The sequence below is a fragment of the Serinus canaria genome, chromosome 8, assembly GCF_022539315.1.
Source record: "Serinus canaria isolate serCan28SL12 chromosome 8, serCan2020, whole genome shotgun sequence".
Classification (NCBI taxonomy): domain Eukaryota; kingdom Metazoa; phylum Chordata; class Aves; order Passeriformes; family Fringillidae; genus Serinus; species Serinus canaria.
In genome coordinates this window covers 23,043,922-23,061,014 of record NC_066322.1, presented here as the reverse complement: position 1 = coordinate 23,061,014, position 17,093 = coordinate 23,043,922, and the positions used below count along the sequence as shown (strand labels likewise).

The 17,093-nt window shown below is 40.6% G+C and overlaps 1 protein-coding gene across 5 annotated transcripts in view; it reads right to left on the bottom strand.

The window, feature by feature from the left end:
* The window catches only part of RC3H1 (ring finger and CCCH-type domains 1), a 54,904-nt gene that overhangs the window by 22,915 nt on the left and 14,896 nt on the right, over positions 1-17,093 (bottom strand). For 4 of the 5 annotated variants that reach the window (XM_050977388.1, XM_050977389.1, XM_050977390.1 and 1 more), the window contains exons 5-15: positions 15,851-16,026; positions 14,827-15,027; positions 13,543-13,675; positions 11,892-12,010; positions 10,191-10,303; positions 8,326-8,607; positions 7,787-8,004; positions 5,664-6,040; positions 4,496-4,627; positions 3,759-3,911; positions 783-993 (exon numbers count right to left, since the gene is read on the bottom strand). In XM_050977388.1, coding sequence (XP_050833345.1) covers positions 783-993; positions 3,759-3,911; positions 4,496-4,627; positions 5,664-6,040; positions 7,787-8,004; positions 8,326-8,607; positions 10,191-10,303; positions 11,892-12,010; positions 13,543-13,675; positions 14,827-15,027; positions 15,851-16,026 — 2,115 coding nt within the window. Of the gene's footprint in view, positions 1-782; positions 994-3,758; positions 3,930-4,495; positions 4,628-5,663; positions 6,041-7,786; positions 8,005-8,325; positions 8,608-10,190; positions 10,304-11,891; positions 12,011-13,542; positions 13,676-14,826; positions 15,028-15,850; positions 16,027-17,093 lie in introns of all 5 variants that reach the window. The other variant, XM_050977392.1, reaches the window with a different exon arrangement.

Genomic DNA, 17,093 nt, shown 5'->3' with positions numbered 1-17,093 from the left:
CATTAAGTTTGCAGAAGCAGCTACCCATACAGCAGGAGAGCAGCAGTACAATACTCCATCAAGATGGTTTTGCAAAGTGTACCTGGAAAAGTGCTAGGCTTCTGGATTCTGCTGCTAGAGATTCAAAATAAGCTTCCTATCAGAGGGACTGGCAGAACAACGTAACTTCTTCCAAACAGCAACAACATATCACTAACAAATACACTGCCTATGCACGAACATGTCATGGAATCACTGAATATCCTGAATCGGAAGGGACCCATAAGGACCACAGAGTCCAACTCCTGGCCCTCCACAAACACCCCAACAATCCCACCCTGTACCCGAGAGTACTGCTCCTACATTTCTGGATCTCTGGCAGCCCTGGGGCTGTGACCATTCCCTGTTCAGTGCCACTCTCCGAGGGAAGAATATTCTGACAGCCAACCTAACCCTCCCCTGATACAGCTCCACTCTTATCAGTGGTCACTAGAGAGAAATCAGGACCCATCCTGCATCCTCTTGGGAGGAAGCTGTAGACTGCTATGGGGTCTGCCCTCAGTCTCCTCTTGTCCAGACCAAGTGACCTCAGAAAGCTGCGGCAACCTTGTTCTGAATTCAGTCTTCTCAGTATAACCCCACCTGCAATTATTTTAAGTGGCATTAACACACACCACAGCTCTATTTCTAAGACAAGATACAAGCTTACAGGGCTTGTCTTCCACCCTGGAAGACACTACAGCAACACTACAGCAGTAAAGAAAAGAGTAACAGCCAGCAAAATCCAAGAGCACAGATTATACCTGAAATGATGGATTTGGTGGCAGCTCCCTGAACTGCCATGGCCTGCATGGGCCCAGAGTTCTGGTACATGGCTTTGGAAGTACGGGAGATGGCCCCAAATCTTGACACAGTTGGTCGGTCTCCAAAGGGAATGAGGTCATCGTCCCCCGTCTCGGCCGCTCGCCGCTGCATGTCCAGGCGCTGCTCACGCATGGCTTTACTGTCCACGTTCTGCACAAGACATGGAAAAGGCACTCCAAAACCCATTCCAAAAGTAACAGGACACATTCCTCTCACAATAATTTGGCAAGTGTAGTTAGTTTCTCTTGTACTCTCTATTCCCTTCACTTTTCAACTAGTTTTCATAGTCAGAGGGGACATCTCCTTAATGGTCTACCTTAAGATGATCATTACTACACCACAGCGAAAAAGCTGCAAAATTAATTGTGGTCAAATCCAGAAGAAGAGAGCAGCAGCAAATGGAAAGTGTGTCAGAGAAAGCCTGATGGGAAGAGAAGGAGGGAAAACCTCCCCGTCATATAAACTCAAAGAAAAGACCAGTGGGCATCTCTGAAGAATACACATTCCTTCTAGAATCAAAAGAAATTTCTCTGAAGCCCAGTGCTAAGAACTGTATTACCTCACAGCCTGGAAATGACTCAGAATGGGAATTTTTCAGTACCACACTTATCTGGACATGTCTGGTGTGTCTTTTCAGGCACTTTTCATAAAGCAGCAGTACTGCTTGGAACATCCTTGTTTCTAACCAAGTTTCAGACTCAAACACCTTAATGGGTCAGCATATGAAGAGAGAAAGTGTTCACTCTGTCCTCCAAGAGCGGAGTTAAATAGGAAAGCCATCTGCTGGCTACCACAAAACATAATATGGTAAGAATTGCCAAAATCAAGTTAAGACTTCACTAAAGAAGTAAAATTGTGCACAGTAGAACAAAAAGAGCAAGGTAACTGGGACCACTACCCCAAGAAAATTGTCTAAAGGCTACAACCTTTAGTACGGTCCAATAATAAAATAAAACTCTGCAAGCTTTCAGTAGGGATAATGATTGCTAGAAACAGTTAACATACCTGAGGCAGGAATAAAGGGATAAAAATGGCAGTAACAACTAAGTTGGAAGCTAAACTCAAGAAATGTAATGCTTAGAAACTGAAACATTAGGGAAAATTTACTTTGGAATACTGGAAAAAAATTACATTTTAATCTCAAGGCCATAGGATGCTAGTACCAATTTTAATATCCTTCTATTTACTCAGTAAAGCTGCATGTATCTGCAGAATATTCAGCATTATGCACTCAGATGACACTACTTCTGTCCTTCAAAAAAGGAATCTCTTATTAATGATTTAAAAAAAAATCATTGAAGAATTAATTCAGTAAAGGTCTCTTGATCATTTTTTCCTGTGAGGAGACAAAAACTGAAAAGCAGCAGAGATCCCACTTTGCTTATCTGAAAATTAGCTCTGAGGCAGAAGAATACTTTGTTTAGCCTTGAAAAAGGAGGTTACTTCTCCAGAACCTTATTACTCCTTGTAATTGAGCTGCAGGTTTTTTACCCAGTTCTTTAGCAGCAGGGAAGAAAGCCAAGAGCTGTTTATCACTCCTGGATGCTGCCACTTAAGACAGCAATAAGCTGATTCCAAGTAATCTCAGTACTTCCCCAGGTCAAACGTCGCAGTGTGGTAACTCCAGACAACCACACTGTGTAGGACTGAGAGCAAGAGGACAGGTAAAAAGGTCAAAGTTGCAGATGAAATGCAATTTTTTGCTCTGCTTTTTTCAGGAGAAAGCCTCCTTTTGGGGTCCATTTCTAGCAGTGGCTTCAAGGTTTTAAGAGGAAAGCAATTCAGCAGACAGAAAAAAGACAAATTTAATTCCAATGGGGCAGAGGGGGAAAGGGGAGCCTTTCTGAGGAGAAGCTGAACCAAAAAAATCCTGATTTAATTAAGTGGTTGCAACAGATAATATCTGTCCAAAGAAGAATGAATTCTGATTAGAAATGTTCCCCCCCACACCTCTTACTGGCCAAAGAAAGGTCACCATGACTCCTACAACACAAAAATAAGTCAATAGATCATTTTTGCAGATGGGCGATGAAGGAGAATAGATGAATCTCTGTAACAGTTCCTCAGGCTAAACAGTCTTTTCTCTTAAGAGCTTGAATGAGTTGCTACATGCATGGGCTACCAGCCTACTCCTCATGTTGAGTGATGCCAGAGTGTTAGGAAGAAACTGAACAGTGGTAATATACAGGACTTCTCTTTATATTCTTTTCCATTCATGACTTCTAATAGTAACACCCAAGCAGCCCCTTCATTTTGCAATACTGACCTAGCAAAAACGGAGTAGCACAAAACAAGATCACAGCCCACCTCCCAGAGTTCAGTGAAGGGCTGAATAAGTGCAGCACAGACATAGAAATTGCCTTCAAGAAGAAACAGCCTAGTGCAAAGTTTTAACTGCTTTTCTCAAAACCTTGATGCAAGTTTTGGGTACTCTTGTGGCCAAAAATCACAGTTCTTCAAGTAAAAACTAATAAGTGACACCCTGAACAGCAGTAACAGCCACCTTAAAGGGAATTAATTACCTAAAGTTAAGTTACAGCATCTTTCTCTGACAGAAAGAAGTACAGGCAGCAACAGATGGACATGCTTAATTAACAAGCTGCCAGAACAGAATAATTTTCGCATTTCAAGTAAGTGCAAAGAACAATCCTTGCACAATATTCTTACTATCTATGGCTTCAGAGCAGAGAGGCTATCCTGCAACTATATGCAGAACTTCATACCAGCTACACAAGGGTAGGACTGTTCATAACTTTGAAAACAAAGTGCTTCACACACGTGCAAGTGCTTTCTGACTGCAGTGCACTTCTGAGCTTAAATAAATGCATTGCCATAATCGTGGAAAGCAAATGAAAGTCCTTCCCAACCCACAGAAATCTCCACTCTTCTTCTGTTTTCCCCTTATCCCTGCATACCGCCATCTCCACACTCCTTGCTGCCACAACATCTTTGGGTTTTGCATCTTTGGTTCCGATGTAGGAGCCGATGGTGTCACAGGACCATGGAGAGTACTGGCTGTAGTCATTTCCTTTGTATTTCCCAGCTACCTTCAGGTCTTCATCCAAGTACTGTACAAAAACAAAAATCTGGTTCTGTAAGTGAAGGGAAGAAGCAGTTTCACAGCCATCCCTGTTCACTTCAACAGTAGTGAACTTGAGAAACATCACCAGGATTATTTTTTATCAGAAACATCACCCTCTGGAATTGGGCCAGAGAACACACGAAGTGCGTGAAATTCTGCGCCCCTGGCTACATTCCCAGTGCTGACTGTTCCCTTGGCCAGTTCGAAGGTGATATTTTGACACTGGTTAAAAAAAACAAATCTCTATCAAGCTGTTACTCATTCTAAATATGTCAGAAGTAAAGTCTAGTAACTGTGAAGTGTGATTACTTCAATTAGTAATGGCTCTAAATTAATTTTCTTGGCTACACTGAAAGCAGAGAGATCAGGACCAGTGGTAGATCAACAGCCAGCTGATATACTGGAGACTGTATTACAAGGGCTTCCCAGCTAGGCACGAAATCTACTTTCCCCAACACTTGCTAGTGCTGTATTGTTCTGATTTTCTTTTTGTCTACACCTACCAGTAAGTAAACACCCAAGTATTTTCTAAACATGCCGGTATCTCATGTTTTGTCAAAATATGCTTACCTCCTCTGAGTGAAAAGGATGAGGCAAGGTTGGTGATGGTGCAAAAGGAGGTGGAGAAATCACCTTCCTCTCTTCCAGCTGGGCCATGATCTCTTTCCTTCGTCGGTGAAGTTCATCCAGGCTGGGATGAGGCTGAAATGAAGACAGGAAAATGTTTCAGAGCTCCTGAAGCTTTAAGGTACAAAATGAATAATTTTCTAAGTATTGTTTACCTGAACAAAATAAGGCAGCTATGTACTGCAAAGAGAGGGAAATACAGAGGATACACAAACTCACTGAAGTTACAAATAATGATAATCACTTTGTTTAAGTCTACCTGTTAACTTCCATACAGGACATACATGTTCCTACACTGGCCAGTGTTAGTTCAAGACACCCCAAAAACAGGTAACGTGTTACAACTTGGCAAAGTTCCCACTGGTACATGTTCAGCATGGCAAGTTCCCATTACAGTCATGTAGGGTAAATGGGTAGAACCCTACAGGTCACTAGTCACATTTATGATTCACTTTGCAATAGAATTAAACACAAACACGGCACACTCAAACTGATAAATCTGTAAGTTATGTTAAAAACATTTCCTGTACTCAGCAATAGGATTCAGAGCCTTTAGTCTGAATGACTTAAGTCCAACTATTCTACAGAACTCAATTCCAGTTGGTGAGTTACCAAAACAAATTTGTAAACTGACAACAGGAAGACCCTCCAGTTAGCTATCTAACAAAAAAAGATTCAGAAGAGCAGAATTTTTAATTCTTTGATCAAGGCAGGTTTGTTTAATGCTTATTATTGAGGTATAGAGTTGGTCAGTCACAGATGGGCAGTACAAGAATGCACATGTGACCATTACCACACACTGTATTTACTCTGCACTTAAGCAGCCCTCTCCAGCCTAATTTTGCTGGAGAAGTCAGAGACTTAGGAGATTTTCAAAGTGAATTACAATGCTTTTCTACTTTGAGCACTAAAGCAGCCTACTTTTACATATTAACACCATTTAAACTGGAGAGCTGACCAGTAACTAAACTACCTTCCAGTTTTTCATCCGCTTCCTAAAGCTCAGACTTTCACAGAGGCCACCCCCCTTAGTACAAAAACATTCAATTCCCCAAGCAGTTTATAGTTTCTCTCCCAAAACAACTACAAAAACACAGCGCGGAACCCATACCCTGTGGCACGAAGGTCTGATCTGCCCAAGATGCGGAGCCACTGGGCAATAAGCCTCCGTTTGCTGGTATCTGTCTCTGGCCTCAGGCACGTAGAGGGGCACGGCCGCCTGCGGGATGTCGATGGGCACCGGGCTGCCCCGCACCACGTCCTCGCGCTGGTAGGGCTGCACGGGGGGGTACACGCGGCGGCCGTCGTAGTGCGGCGGGTACATGGGCTGGGCCAGGGCCGGGTAGCCCTGCGGCTGCGCGTACTGCGGGCTCACCACGCGCTCCGGCAGGTACGGCCCATAGTGCTCCAGGTACGGCGCGCCCGCCTCGGGGGCTGACGGAGGAGGTCGGACAAAGCGAGACATGGACTGAGTGGGATAGTACACTCCTGAAGCAAGGCAAGGGGGCAAAACACAAGATATAGAAAGTGATTACCACAACTGCCCACAAAAATTGACTGCAGAAAACCCTGAAGAAGCAAAAGTTGATCCAAAGTTCAAGTGACACAGTGCAATCACCTAAGATACCAGCATGGTGTCAATGTTACAGTAGCTGACGAAGAGCTGGTGAGACTGAGCCCACCACAGGTGCCCTGCCAGCATAGAAATACATCACCACAATGTCTCTGCAGATTGCTACAAATGCTTTCAGCTAGGTAAGACCTAAAAAGTAAACTGAAGATTGGTCTGTACATCTTCATCCATGCAACTGAATTCAATTTATCTCACGGAATCACAGAATGACTGGGTTGGAAGAGACCTTCAAGATCATCAAGTCCATCCCATGCCCTAAACACCTGAACTAAACCATGGCACTGAGTGCCATATCCGGTCTTTTTTTGAACACATCCAGGGATGGTGACTCCACCACCTCGCCAGGCAGGCCATTCCAATATTTTATCACTCTCACTGTGAAAAACTTTTTCCTATTATCCAACTTATATTTCCCTTGACACAGCTTGAGGCTGTGTCCTCTGGTTCTGCCAGTTGCTGCCTGGAGAAAGAGACCAACCCCACCTGACTACAGGCACCTTTCAGGGTGTTGGAGAGAGTGAAAAGGTCACCCCTAAGTCTCCTCTTCTCCAAGCTAAACAGCCCCAGCTCCCTCAGTCGTTCCTCATAGGGCTTCTGTTCCCAGCCCCTCACCAGCCTTGTTGCTCTTCTCTGGATGTGCTCAAGCATATCAGAACCACTGGCTGGGTAAAGGAACTTGGATTATTAGGATTTGAAGTCATCTAGAGATTTGTTCTACATCTTGAACAGGAGAAAGACATTTCAGACTTGTAATATCATTACAAGTCATATCATGTCTGAAAGACATTAAAGACTTGTAATATCACACTGCCTGGTTACCTGAAGATTTTATTATTCTATCTGGGATCTCTGGATAATTTTAAAATAAGTAGAATATGTGAATGACATCAAATTTTGTGGGCAACTCAGATGTTCACTGGCACATAATAAACAAATGGAAGTAGTTTGTTTTTCTTCAAAATGCTCTGCAACTTTCGCAGAAATGGCTTTCCCCATTTCATCTTCCTTTTCTGGAGCTTTTTCTGCTTTTGACTTCCCTTGGTCTGTCATTGCTTATTTTTCTTTCACATTAACTTCACTTTATCTCATTTCTCTCTGTGACCTCACACTGCCTAACAATCATTCTCTGTTTTCATACAGATAGCCATATCTTCTCTTTTTAATCCCCTTCAATATTATCTTTCTCCACGTGCTCTCTTTATAGTTAAGTTTTTCCTCTTAGTTCCTTTTTTATGACATTTTCTTTTTCTGTGAACACCCTTCTCTAATTTCATTTATCTCTAGTCATCACATGTACTTTATTTCCATTTTCTCTGAGTCAAACTAAATTAAGGTTTACCATACTGGATCCCTCATCCAGCCCAGTCAGGAAGAACTGAAAACAAAAGAACTTGCAACACTTGGACAGATTCAGTTTTCACTTGCACTGAAGTCCTCAGTCAAGGCATAAAATCCCACCAATTTCCATTTTATTATGACATTACCATATTAGTCTTTTGTCCATGTCATTTGTAAGAAAACTTCAATTAAAGGGCTTAAAAACCAGAGTGGGAAGAAAGACTAAAATCAGCACGAGGATGAAAGAGCTTGGTCAATCTTACCTTGTTGGTAGGGTGCTGGCTCAAACGATGGGGCAGCCCCTCTGGGGTCTTGATAAAACATATCTGCTTGTTGTGCACTGTACAACTGAGACCCTCGTGGTACCATCTGCAACTGCTTGGTGACAGACACTGAGGGCAGATCTGCTGGCACCCGAGCAGGCACAGGATGAGGGTTCACTGGCAAGGCAGAAATAGAGCTCTTGGGAACAGATTCCAGCCTAAAGAAATGGAAAGATGGCACTGCTCATTAAGGCCTGGTATAGTACTCTACACTGTACTCTAACACACTCTTATTTGTCTATACTCCACCTTCTGAAAGCATCACCTTCTCCAATTAAAATATAAGCAAACAGGGAATTAACACAGTTTAGAGCTTTAGCTTTCTACTCTACTATATAATCACTAAAAAACCTCCCAAACAAATACAAGAACCACCACAACCCCAGTCCTGTTTCTTTTTTAAAGAACTGGTTTCCTTTTTTTTTTTACTCCACATTTACACACACAACAATTTGAAGAACAGGTAGGAAGACACATACAAGTCAGGAGGGGACCCAGGGGCACTGCTGCTCAGATGGTCCATCTTCCCTGGCTTCAGGGCATTTTCATAACCGGAGTCAGTCCCTCGAGAAATCAGTTGTGTCACTGTGCTGCCTGTTGACACTATTCCATTTGGCAGAGCAGAAGTTTTCCTATTGGGCAAGTCCACTCCCCCTTCCTCTGAGAGGATAGCTCCTGAAGGCAGGCCCACCTCATTCAGCTGGCCCAGGGAGGCACTAAGGGGTCTTCTGGGAACGAGACGCTTGTTCATTTTACGGAATCTTCAGAAAGAGAAACCACATACCAAAAATTGAAACAAACAAACAAACAAAAAAGTAAAAGGAACTGCACTTTAAAGATTTTTCAAACATGGATTCTACTGAAATTCAAGTTCTTCAAGAGGCTTATGAAAATACCTCTTAGAATACAACTTCCCTGATAGTTGATCTATTAATAGGAGTGTCAATCAGAACAAGGATGGGTTTTTAATGACAAGTACATCAAGAATTCATAGGTAAACTTCACAGAGCAATTTTACAAATCCCACTTTCTTTACACATATGCATCTCCAAAGAAGAAAACCAAAACCAAGCATCACAAAGTACTATTATCACATAAAATACAGTAATACAAGCTTCAGAAGAAGAATCACAGACAGTTCAAGCCTGTTTTATTCAGAGAAGAAACTAATAGCAGAAAATTTAGGTGAAAAAACCTGAAGTTATACCAGGCCTCTCCCCCCTTGCAAAGCTGACAAACAGTCCTTGATAGATACAACTGGCTCAGAGGTGTAACACCAACCCAACACAGGTTAACAAAATCATCCCAGAGCAGCACTACCGATCTCCATTTCATCTGCATGATGACAGAAGGCAAAAAATTCTTCAACTGTTTCTGCAGCACACAAGTACTGAAGTCCTATTCCTTGTTCATATGAATAACTGTCTTTGTCACTCTACCACCACATGCTCTGCTCTTCTTTCTCTGTGTTTTGTCTATGCACTGCATGCTGGCTATACAGGCCATGAACTGACATTAATGCTTTGAGTTTCAGATTAAGAAATGAAAAATAAACACTGCGTGCCAATTCTGAGCCTTTGCAGTATTCTTCTCATTAAAAAGCACCTTTTCTTTGAATTATTGTAGCCCAAAAAGCCAGTAACAAGCTAATATACTACATAAAAATACACTGCATTTATTTCATTTAGCTCCTAAATAATACATTTTACTTAAAAAAAAAAAAAAAAAAATTAAAGCAACCTGCAGAACAACAGCACCTTTCTCTTGCATAACTGGTAGTCCTCCTAAATCTGTAACGGAACTAGACTGCAGATTTGATATGAGCATCATTTTTTAACTCTACAACAAGAGATGTAACCAATTGAAAGTACCTGCACGAAACTTTTTGACAGATTGCACAAAGAATTGTTGCAGGAAAAAAAACTTGAATTGCTTGTTTTTAGCTCTTTGGAGAGCTAGCAATGAATTCCTTACATTTGGAAAACTGTCAGCAACTTACCTGAATGAAAAGGGAAGAGGAGAAGTACCCCCAAACAAAAGCCAGCACACAGCATGCTCAGTCACACTTAAGTAGTAGGAAAACCCCCCACCTCCAAAAACCCTGGATAACACTTGTGTAACATCAAACTTTCAGAGCTGCACTGCTGATGAACAAAGCAAGTATCCTGCTGTTTGGAAGAACAAGTAGCTCCAAAACCTAAGAGATGACTGTTACATTACTTTTTACTAGTTTAACAGCCAGGTTATACCTCCTTTTCCCCTCATTCCTAAATATGAGACATTACTCTTATAGACAAGATGAAACAAAAACTGGACTGTTTTCTACTAGTAGAGGTACACTTACTTTTCCAGCTCCTCCTGTGAGTGTGCAAAGGTGCAGCTGGCCCCCCGGGGACATCCTCCTCTCTGCTTCATGTCTCGGCACATGTATGTCTTGTACTTGCTGTGCTGAGGGGGCTGACAAGATTAAAGAAAGCAGGTGAGATACCTGAACATTAAAAGCACTTAACCAAGCTGAACGTATCATCTTATCAAAGGCCTGGAGTTTGACTGTTGATAATTTCTCTAATTCAAGTGTTTCTGGAATACCTGACATGAAATAAACTACTGAAGTACTCGTGTTTGGTTCATAAACAGAGCAAACAGATTCAAGAGTATATGTTTTGACAACTAAGTCACTCTCAGTTTTCTACAGCATTTTTATTCAAACTCCTGACTGGAGAGCTTGATGGAAACACAGCTGTAAATTTCAGGACACTGATAAGTGGACAAAAATCATGCAGGATAGAAAAATTACCAATAATCAGATATACCCTATTGATAGTTCCCCCCAAGGGAAACATCTGTAAGTCAACATGCTTTCTGAGGAGCCAAAAGGTGAATATCTGTCAGAAGTCACCTGCAAACTGTTGGGGGTTTTTCATTTGTTTATTTGGGTTTTGGTTTGGGAGGGTTTGTTTGTTTTGTTTGGTTTTTGTTTGGTTTGTTTTGGGTTTGTTTGGTTTTTTTTTTTTTTTTGCCTTCTACTGCAGTGGGAAGATCCGGGCAGAGTGAACATAAGACACATAGCCTTTTACTGGCCACTGTTGCCAGGTAGTGCAACTTTACCCAGACTCAGCAGACATCCCTTGCCTACTCAGAAGGCTCTGGGCTCCCTTCCAAGCAGCACAGCATGTACCACAGGCTCTCCACAACAAAAACTCTTGATGTTTTCCCCTCCCAGATTCCCACTTATGCATTTCTACTGTTTTTCCTTTTGCTAGTGACAGTGTTCATTATCCATTCCAAGTAATGCAAAGAGATGAAACAGCAGAAGTAATTCACTTTAATTTTTTTTTTTTTTCAGAGATAATCTTTTTACTAGTTGAGCTCCCCAAACCAGCTCTCCAAGAGGATGAATGCCAAAGTGACAGAGGAGTAGGACTGGGACAGGCAGCTCTGTACTTCAGCAGCATTTATATCAACTGAGCTACAAAGTAAAATGACATTAAAGGAATGTGTGATAAGGTAACTATGAGATAAGTTAATATACAATTATATTGTCATTGCTGAAACAAAAAAAAATTTGTTCCAGGAACTTGGATTACACCTTCATATCAACTGTTCTTAAATCCTCAAGCTCGACAGACCACTCAGGACAGGTATAAGGATGATTTCATTAACAGAGAGCCAGCCGGCTGAAATATGTCACATTAAAACAAAACCAAGAAAATTCCCACAAATCACAGCAGCACCCAGTGTCCCTTCCCCACCCTCTACTCAGGAAGGTTGTTATTAATTTCCCTAAGCCTGCAGTTGGATCAGACTGTTCTCCTTCCATCCTAGTGAGCTGTGAAAATCAGTTCAACAGGTTTTGGAGGTAAATACGTGTTGTTTCGTTTTTTTTCCTTTCTTGTTTCTTTTTTGATAAATATGAATCGCAGTGATGTTTTCAATTAGCTCCTTGTCAAACCAAATCTTTCCAGATGACATCAGTAAACCTCTACTATCAGATACAGCAAATAAAACTTAGGAGTACATATTTCCCAAATGATTTAGCTTTTACCTGTTGTTGATCTGTTCCTTTTTTGCTGTGATTCTGGATATAATCAACTAAACCATGAACCACAGTCCTCACAGCAACTAGTCCATTTTCCAGTTGTTCCCATGTTGGAGGTGGAGCATCTGTTGCAAACACCAAATATAAAAAGAAAAATCAGAAACATTTTCCAAAACCAGGTAAAAAATTCCACAACAGTATCAGAAAACTTGACTAGCCAAGTTTATAAAAAACATTTCATCAGTAGATAATAAGCATTCAGCACCTTAATTCTGGGACATTTAGCTCTTACAGAGTAGAGGCATCTATCAACTTAAGACTGAACTGCACAAAATACAGAATGAGCCAGTAAGACCATTATTAGAATGCAAAATTATTTCCTTTTAAAAGAACTTTCTCATCTCACAAGAACTCCAGAGTAAAGGCACTGTACAAACTCTTCTCATTAAGAAAAACATCAGGTTCAAAATCCCTCTTTGCATTCAAACTCCTGGAGGTAAAATTATTCCATACGAATACAGTCATCACTGGCCTGATTACACAGGCACAGTTGTAGCACAGCAACAGAAATTAATGCCTCTCATGTGGAAAAACATCACAAGGCAAATCTATGAATCAGACCACCATCTAAAACACTGTGAACAAATCGTACAGTCTCAATTCTATAGGAGCACTTTTTCTTTCTAGCCAATTTACTTTTCTAAGTTTTTGAATCTGTTCCAGCAGCTGACACTCCCACTGTGTGCCTGCACACTCTGCTGCACAGGACAGTACCTCAAAGAGCCTTTAGCAGAATTAATGACATTGTATTTCACTCACAGGGACTAAATTCTTCCAGAAGAACTTCAACATGCTTCCCTGCTGTTCTTTAGGTTACTCAACAGTACAGAAAAAACCACAAAGACCAGACTTGGCTACCAAAATCAAGGGAGGCTGTTAGTGATACCACCTTCCATATCAGTGTTTTGCAAGCAAATTTGCAGTACACAGGTTTGTCCCCAGCTTGTTTCAGTATGAAAGATTTGGGAAGAAAGCACTGCATCTCCTTCAGCTGTGAAGTACAACTGGTCCTCATTGGAAAGGAAGTTTAACTTCTGTTTGTTTAAATAAATACAAAGTACGATTTTTCATCTCCTTGTGGTAGTTTATATCTTCTTACTATTTTGATAGATAATATTGATTTTGATATATAATATTGATTGATTATACCTGCTATTGATTTTAGCAGGTATAAAATAACAATTCAGCCACAGGACTTTGTTCTGTCCCTTCCTATCTCCCTCACATAGTCCTTACAGCACTGCTGACTTTTTCCACAGTTTCTATCTTTCTCTCCTCTGTCAACAGCTTAGGTTTTATTTTCTAGTTAAATTCTTTCCAACTATCTTCTACTTGCCAGACTCTACCCTAGTTTTGAAGAATCACCTATAAACAAGAAAAATACTGAATTCTGTAGGGTAACAAACCATTCTTGTCTAGACTGATTGTTGTCTAGCTTCTCTCTATTCAATCAAAATTCTACTTTGGAATCCAAAACTCTTTAGTTAATGAGTAAGGAGGACGTTTCCTTACACTTGATGAGGAGCTTTCAATCCTTGAACAGTGTTAAGCTCATTTTGCTAAACTTAAAGGTTTTTATGAAAACACCCAGATTTACCTGGACTGGGATCAATATTTGCTAGGAGCTCTAGGTGAGGTCTAAGACGATTCAAGTTAGCTGGATCTCCAGTCCTCTGAAGAGCAATAGTTAATTCCTGAACACTCTGTGCAAACGAGGCTGGGGTCTGCAACTTAAAAAAATTATCATAATTAACTTTCTACAGGCATAGCAATCCTCATGGTTTCTGAAGGCTGCTCCACAGACAAGAATTGTCTATCAAAACTAGAAATAAACAAACATATTTCACAGAAGCCCATTCCAGTGAGCCCTTTCTATTAAAAATGCACAATTCTTTGACATTGCATTAAATTACACTTCAAAATAGACAAAATAAAGGCTGGTGTTATTTCTAGCAATAAAACCTATTTTTTTTGTGTTGTGCTGCTACCCAAAGAAAAAAATGGGCCATATTGGAAACCATTTAATTTAGATTTCTGGAGAGTCTAATATCTCCAATCCCCAAGCCAACAGATTTGCACCCTGCTTTAAACTGAGTACAGCAAACAGAAAACAAAGAACAAGATGGTTGAAGGAAAAGATAGCTAGCAACATTCCATTTCCTAACATTACTCAATTCCAGTTTTAAAACTGTTAATTCTACCTAGATCCTTCAAGAGATGTTTGGCAGGACACTTCAAAAGGTGGGCAAAGGCATAAATATATGGCAGAAGCTATCTTGAAGCTAATCCTCTTGCACAGCAGCCAAAGCAGATGTTTCACAGCTTTCATAACCATTCAAAAAAGTTCAGTTCTTCCCACCTAATTTAGGCATTTAAAAAAGCATCCCCTAATCTAAAATCCCATTTATCCTATGTTGCTTCTGAACACAGAGAGAGATCTGGGCATTTCCAGAGTTTAAGTATTTTATTTACAAAATGTGTTTCCACCTCTCGGTCTTCAGACACAGATATGGGGACTCATTTTTTTTCCATCTTATGCACTAACTTCCTGCCTGGAAACATGGACCATTAGCCTGTCACTACACTGGTACTTATCAACTGTTCATAAAGGTCACCCCCCAATTATTTAGCTAAACTTTGTGGTTTCCATCTGCAGAAAGAAGTAATATAGCAAAAATGTCCAGATGGCAGAGAAAACAAGATTCCTTAGATTACAAATATATATTCTAATTATTTAGGACATTATTTAGGTTTTGAAATAACAGGACAAATGATTAATTGGCAAGTCCATGTGGACACAGTTTCTAAGTTCAATGTTACAAACATTATATCTACTACAGTCGCAAGCAAGATGGACTGGGCTGATTCTAGGTGGCTTTACCTTGTCAATGATACTCTGCATGTGGGATTTGTGAGACTGGTCTCCATACAAGAGCGAGGACCACTGGTCTGGTGCAATGCGCAAACCCGCTTCCATTGCTATTTGAACTATTTGCGAGTCGTGCTCCCTTCTCAGAGCCTCGTAAGTCCTGAATTCCTCCTTCAGTTGCATCAGGGAGGAATCCTCATCTCGCTTGGTCACCTAGTGGGGAGAAATGAGCCAAATGCAATTAAGCAGGATAAGCCCCAGATTACGTGAAGTCCAAGGCAAGTGACGTCTTTGGTCAGCATCTAAGTCCTCCTCCCAGACTAAAATCAACTATGACACCACTCAGTGAACATCAGTTCCTACTAAAATAATGCACACTTCACAGAGTGGAACCAATATAAAATGGACACAAAACATTGTTTACTTGGACTCTGTCCCACATATTGGTCAAAGTGTCACACTTCCAAATGACTTTATAGCACCTACACCTTGAATCAAGATATTTTGTTTGCATTGCAGAATTTTGTTCGAGGGTACAATTAGCAAAACCAAAGCATTTTTCTACTCATTTAGCAAGAGTAAATGACATTTAGGTTGAGCATCTAGTAACTGATATTAAATACTGCAAAGTACATTAAGCATTTTTTCTTCATACAGCTGACACCCAAAAGTCTCCTTTTGCTTTGAGTCTAACCACACCACAACTGAATTAACAGAATTAGTGATTTTTTTGGTTTTAAGCCACTTCTAAGAAGGTAAGTATGCTGCTTTACATCCAGGTTTTCTAACAGCACCTCTATGAAACTGGACAGACGCAAAACCTACCTTTACAGCTTCAAGTTGCTATTTCAGCCTACACTGCCATCACAGCTAAATAACAAAGAAATCTAAATTTATGTGGGACTTAATGAGCAATACTTCCTCTAACTACACTTATTTTCAGGCACATTAAATGTTACAGGACAATGAAAACTGAAAGTGAAAACAAATGGTTTTCATAGCATTACAAAACCTCTGGGCAGAACCTTCTTCATACCTTGAAGCAGGAGGCCCTGTAAAGGAGCTGGACAACATGGCCAATGCTAGTCTTGGAAGCCTGAGGGAATCGCGGCTCCAGTCTCTGCACCACAAAGAGAACCAAGACCTTTCGTGACAGAGCAGATCCATCTTCCAAAGCCAGCAGAACCAGTTTTAGGGCCTCCTCTTGCATTGCTGGGAGTCAGGGGAAATGCAAAAAGAGACGAAGGATGAGAGAAGCCCAAGTAAAATTTTTGCAGTTTCTTGTTCACCTACAATTGGGACAACAGCTAAAAACTCCCACCAACAGACACACAAAGCCACAGAGAAAAAAGGAATTGGGCAAGAAGGGAGAGCAAAGAGAGAAGGAACCCCTCCAGATTCCCAGACAGTGACTTGGGAAAACAGAGTATTTACCTTTAGTATTATTATCATTATTATGATTTACTCCTATATATCATATTAATATTATTATTTCTACCACTAGTACTAAAACAACATCTGTTCTGAGCATCATCTGATAAGAAGGTTCCTGTCTGTACATCTCTTGATCATTAATTTGAGTTTTCAAAGTGTATTGCCTACATCCTACACTTATCCCAGACGAAAAAGCTAACAAGCTAAGAAAGAACAAGGTTTATTTCCATGCAAGTAAAACAAAAAAGAATGGCCACACCAATCAGCCAGGCTGCAGCACTGCTATTTTGCTACATAACCAACCTCTCTCTTCCCTGAAGTGGTATGAAAGTTAGCATCTCAAAATCAGTCTTCATCAGTCAGGAAAAGCTTCACTATGTTTTCATTAAGAAATGGGCTGCATATTTCAAGACTCAACAAGTGAAGTCTATATTTTCAATAATGAGACTTCATTTTTTTAAGCAATATTGATTTCTTTCTCATATTTTAAGCAAAGGAATTTAATTTATAAATGCACAACTTCTTAAAAATGTGTACACATAACTGTAACAAATCTATCCCTACAACTGTTTTGTATGTTTATTGCCCCAAGAAGGAAAAGAAGCCATGCCAGTCACTTCCAGTAACCTTATTTTTCTAGAAGGATCTTCCAGGAACAGACAAGAACAGAACCTATTCTGAATTTTACAGAAGACTTGAAAAAGCATTAAAAATTCAAGAAAACCCAACAGCAGCAGCCCAACAGACACATAATTAATTCTGAAGATTACTATTAAGAAATTAGGCTGCTACTTAATAAAATCCCTTGGGCAATTGGACAGTCATTTATCAATGGCTCAATTCTA